General features: G+C 48.6%; 1 protein-coding gene across 1 annotated transcript in view; it reads left to right on the forward strand.

The window, feature by feature from the left end:
• Positions 1 to 245: 245 nt before the first annotated feature.
• Positions 246 to 3,839, forward strand: part of LOC108803319 (protein phosphatase Slingshot homolog) — a 33,558-nt gene continuing 29,964 nt past the window's right edge. The window contains exon 1 of the mRNA XM_018575166.1: positions 246 to 369. Coding sequence (XP_018430668.1) covers positions 307 to 369 — 63 coding nt within the window. The 5' untranslated portion in view covers positions 246 to 306. The remainder of the gene's footprint in view (positions 370 to 3,839) is intronic.

The raw sequence follows: 3,839 nt of genomic DNA on the forward strand, positions 1-3,839 counted from the left end.
CCTTGCGCTCACACACAGGAACCTGGTGACCCTCCCTGTCCCTAGGACCTGCCATAAACCCTGCTGAGTGTGTGCGGATCCCTTCCCCCCCTCCAGGCTCTTCCCCTCCTTTTAGGGCCATGTCACTTTCTCCGCGCTCTCTCTTCCCCCTTACATACTTCTGCGAGTCTCTGGCTCCTCCCCGGGGGCGGGGCCTTGACTTCTTCCTGATTGACTCTCAGACAGAGTGCAGCGGTGGACAGTCTTCTCCCGGGGGACAGATAGACAGGCGGCGGAGGAGGTGTACGGAAGACTCGGGGTATGGTCATGGCTCTGGTCACCGTACAGCTGTCCTCGGCGGACGGGGGGGCGGAGCCCACTCCTCTGCAGGTAATGGGGTCCAGGTAGAGGGGCGGGGCTTGTCTGTACATGTTATTATTAATCATATACACATGTGCTCTGGTTGTATCGGTGATCGGTGCGGATGGTCTAGTGATTGATCATACATCCTGCACGGCAGATCACTCCACTGTGCCAGTCCTGTGACTTCCTATAGTGTGCTCTATAATGCTGATAAGGATCTGCACTCAGCTCTCCTCTTCCTCCTACAGAGCACATAGGTGGCTGATAAGGGAGACGCTGAACTCCAGACACAGGAACTGACTCCTCAAGAGCTGCAAAGCATAGAAATCAGCTGTGTGTGTCATTCAAAGCCGGTTATTACCTTGTTAAAGTAGCAGTGACATCATCACTGTGCTGCACATAACCTGTTCAGAGAACTCCGAAGGTCCCACCCACTAGAGAGGGGGCGGTGACAAGACCAGTCACCCTGCACAAGGAGGGAGAGCAGCAGTGACCGGTCTTTATTACAGGAGGGGTGGAGACAAGACCAGTCACCCTGCACAAGGAAGGGAGAGCAGCAGTGACCGGTCTTTATTACAGGAGGGGCGGAGGCAAGACCAGTCATCCTGCACAAGGAAAGAGAGCAGCAGTGACCGGTCTTTATTACAGGAGGGGCGGAGACAAGACCAGTCATCCTGCACAAGGAGAGAGAGCAGCAGTGACCGGTCTTCATTACAGGAGGGGGCGGGGACAAGACCAGTCATCCTGCTCAAGGAGAGAGAGCAGCAGTGATCGGTCTTTATTACAGGAGGGGCGGAGACAAGACCAGTCATCCTGCACAAGGAGAGAGAGCAGCAGTGACCGGTCTTTATTGCTGGATTACTGCACAGAGCGGGAAGTAACACTAAGATTCAAGGGTCAGAACGCACACCTGCAAACCAACATGGCAGCTGCTCTGGACCGTCCACATTGCGGCAGCCTGTGATCTGAACTCGGCATGTCACGTTATGCACTGTGCCCTTTGAATTGTCTCCTCCTCCACAGATGCATACTTACCTGGAAACCCGGGAGCTGCAGCTGTTTGTTTACATCCAGCGTCCTATCTGCACAAGGGGGAGTCATTAAAACTGGAGCAGTTACCCATAGCAACCAATCAGCTTCTCTCTTCAGTTTGTTCAGTTAAGCTTTGAAAATGAAACAGAGAAGCTGATTGGTTGCTGTGGATGACTGTCTTCTCGTGTTTTGATGAATTCCCTCATAGACTTTTATGAGGCTGTGTCCTGAGACGATCGGAGATGGTCCCATAGCAGTATATAGGGCTGTAATTTACGGGCGAGGCCAGGGCAATGACGATTACTGGCACTGGATGTAAATAAACAACAAAGGCCGCAGCCATTGGATAGAGGTAAGTATATATTTGTAGAGGGGGAGGGGCAGGTTAGGTTAGGGAAGAGGGTAAGAAGGAAAAGTGCTCTTACCTTTTTAGGGCTCATTCATACCACACAGATGACTGGACGCCCAGGCACGCATTGTTTTCTGTGTCCCCTGTTCCCACCATTACATACCTCATGACACCGCTTTGCTGCTATTTGATACAAGTGATGTAATTTTGTGACTTTTCAGTAAAGTTTAAAAAAAAAAGTAAACTGTGCCTCACATTGTAGTGCAGGTGTCCTCTAGCTGTGGTGGAACTATAAATCCAATGAGGCATTGCACGACTCTCACAACCACAGGCATGACACCCAGGGATATGCATTGTGGGATTTGTAGTTTCACCACAGCTGGAGGGCCAGAGTGTGCACACCCCTTGCTGTAGCAGTTTTAATGTGCAGGTGGATGTGAACCAGCCCTTAAAGTGACACTCGTGTTTAGGCTTGACACCTCATACCATAACTGAGGTTTGTTGTAGGCCCCGTCACGCCTTGGCGTTACATTGTGTTACCGCGCCTCGTGTTACAAATTAGCTTGCATTGTGTAAGATTATGTACACACCAGCCTCACTAAAATGCTCTTTAGACGTCTGAGTGAGACCTGGCTGGGGTGGGGTGTTTAAGTGCATCAGACTCTTTACTTTTTTTCTTTTTAACTTTATTGACAATGTACACAGTGCACACTTGATTGGGGTTTGGTGTGGTGACCTCCGGTGCCATCAAGTGCTCTGAAAACAGTGCGTGTAAAAAATACAGTAAGGGGAATAGATCAAAACTGGAGCAGACAGAATCTGGAGGTGTTCTGCAGTCCTGTCCTAGGGTGACAACACTCTCACTGTACTGTATCTATAGAGGAGCAGCGTTGTCACTCTAGTACAGGACTAAAAGATCCCACCACCCATGTTATGGAGAAAAGGAGAGAGTGGTTCTGCAGTCCTGTCCTAGGGTGACACCGCTCACTCACTGTACTTTATCTATGGAGGAGCAGCGTTGTCACTCTAGTACAGGACTAAAAGAGCTAGCCACCCATGTTATGGAGAAGAGGAAAGAGAGGTTCTGTATTCCTGTCCTAAGGTGACAACGCTCACTCATCATACTCTATCTGCGTTGTCACTCTAGGACAGGACTATAGAACTTCCCTACATGTTATGGAAAAGAGGAGAGAGGGAGGAGTTCTGTAGTCCCGTATCTATAGAGGAGCTATAGATAATACACACACACACACACACACACACACACACCAAGACATGTTATGGAGTAGAGGAGAGAGGGAGGTGCTCTGTAGTCGTGTCCTAGGGCAACAATGCTCACTTACAATAATTTATTTACAGGGGCGCAGCATTGTCACTCTATCTCCTAGTCTCCATAACATGGAGGGGTTCTGTAGTCCTGTCCTAGAGTGACAACACAACTCCTTTATACCGTATGATAAATGAGCAGACGTCTATTAATATTGTTAGAGATTTCAGTTTAGTGAACAGGAAGTAACAAGGACACAGGAATTCTGGCAGGATCAGCTACTGTTTTCTGTATTTGGAGGAGATGTAATTAGCCAGAGCAAAGAAAACTATACAGTAGATATAGTACAGTGGGTGAGTGTTGTCACCCTAGGACAGGAAGTGACATCGGCAGGATCACCAGGTGAAAATAAAGGAATAAAAGCCTGAAAAGGGCACCCACATGACTCATAGGGGCTGCCACCAGATGGCGCTAATGAGCATAAGAAATGTATATACTCGTCAGCGCCATCTAGTGTATCCATCCAAAACATTTCTAAATCAGCCCCATAGGGTCCTTTTTTCGCCTCTATGCAGAGAGTGGTGCTGATATTATGACATTAGCCTTGTTCCCTACACCTACATAGCGAATGCAGAGTGCCATGGTGACACGGCCACAGGAGGCGTGTCCATGATGCCCTGGACTCAGTTTGCCCTCAGTCTATCCAACCTGGAAGACTGAGGGCATCTTGTTGCAAAAAAGAGAACCGCGGGCACAGCACCAGCTTGGAGGTGAGTATTGCAGACAGACCTGTTTTTTTACACAATTTAGACTAAATATATATATCTATATCTATATATATATATATAT

The sequence above is a fragment of the Nanorana parkeri genome, unplaced genomic scaffold (assembly GCF_000935625.1).
Source record: "Nanorana parkeri isolate BGI_ZX_2015 unplaced genomic scaffold, ASM93562v1 scaffold3599, whole genome shotgun sequence".
NCBI classification, from domain to species: Eukaryota; Metazoa; Chordata; class Amphibia; order Anura; family Dicroglossidae; genus Nanorana; species Nanorana parkeri.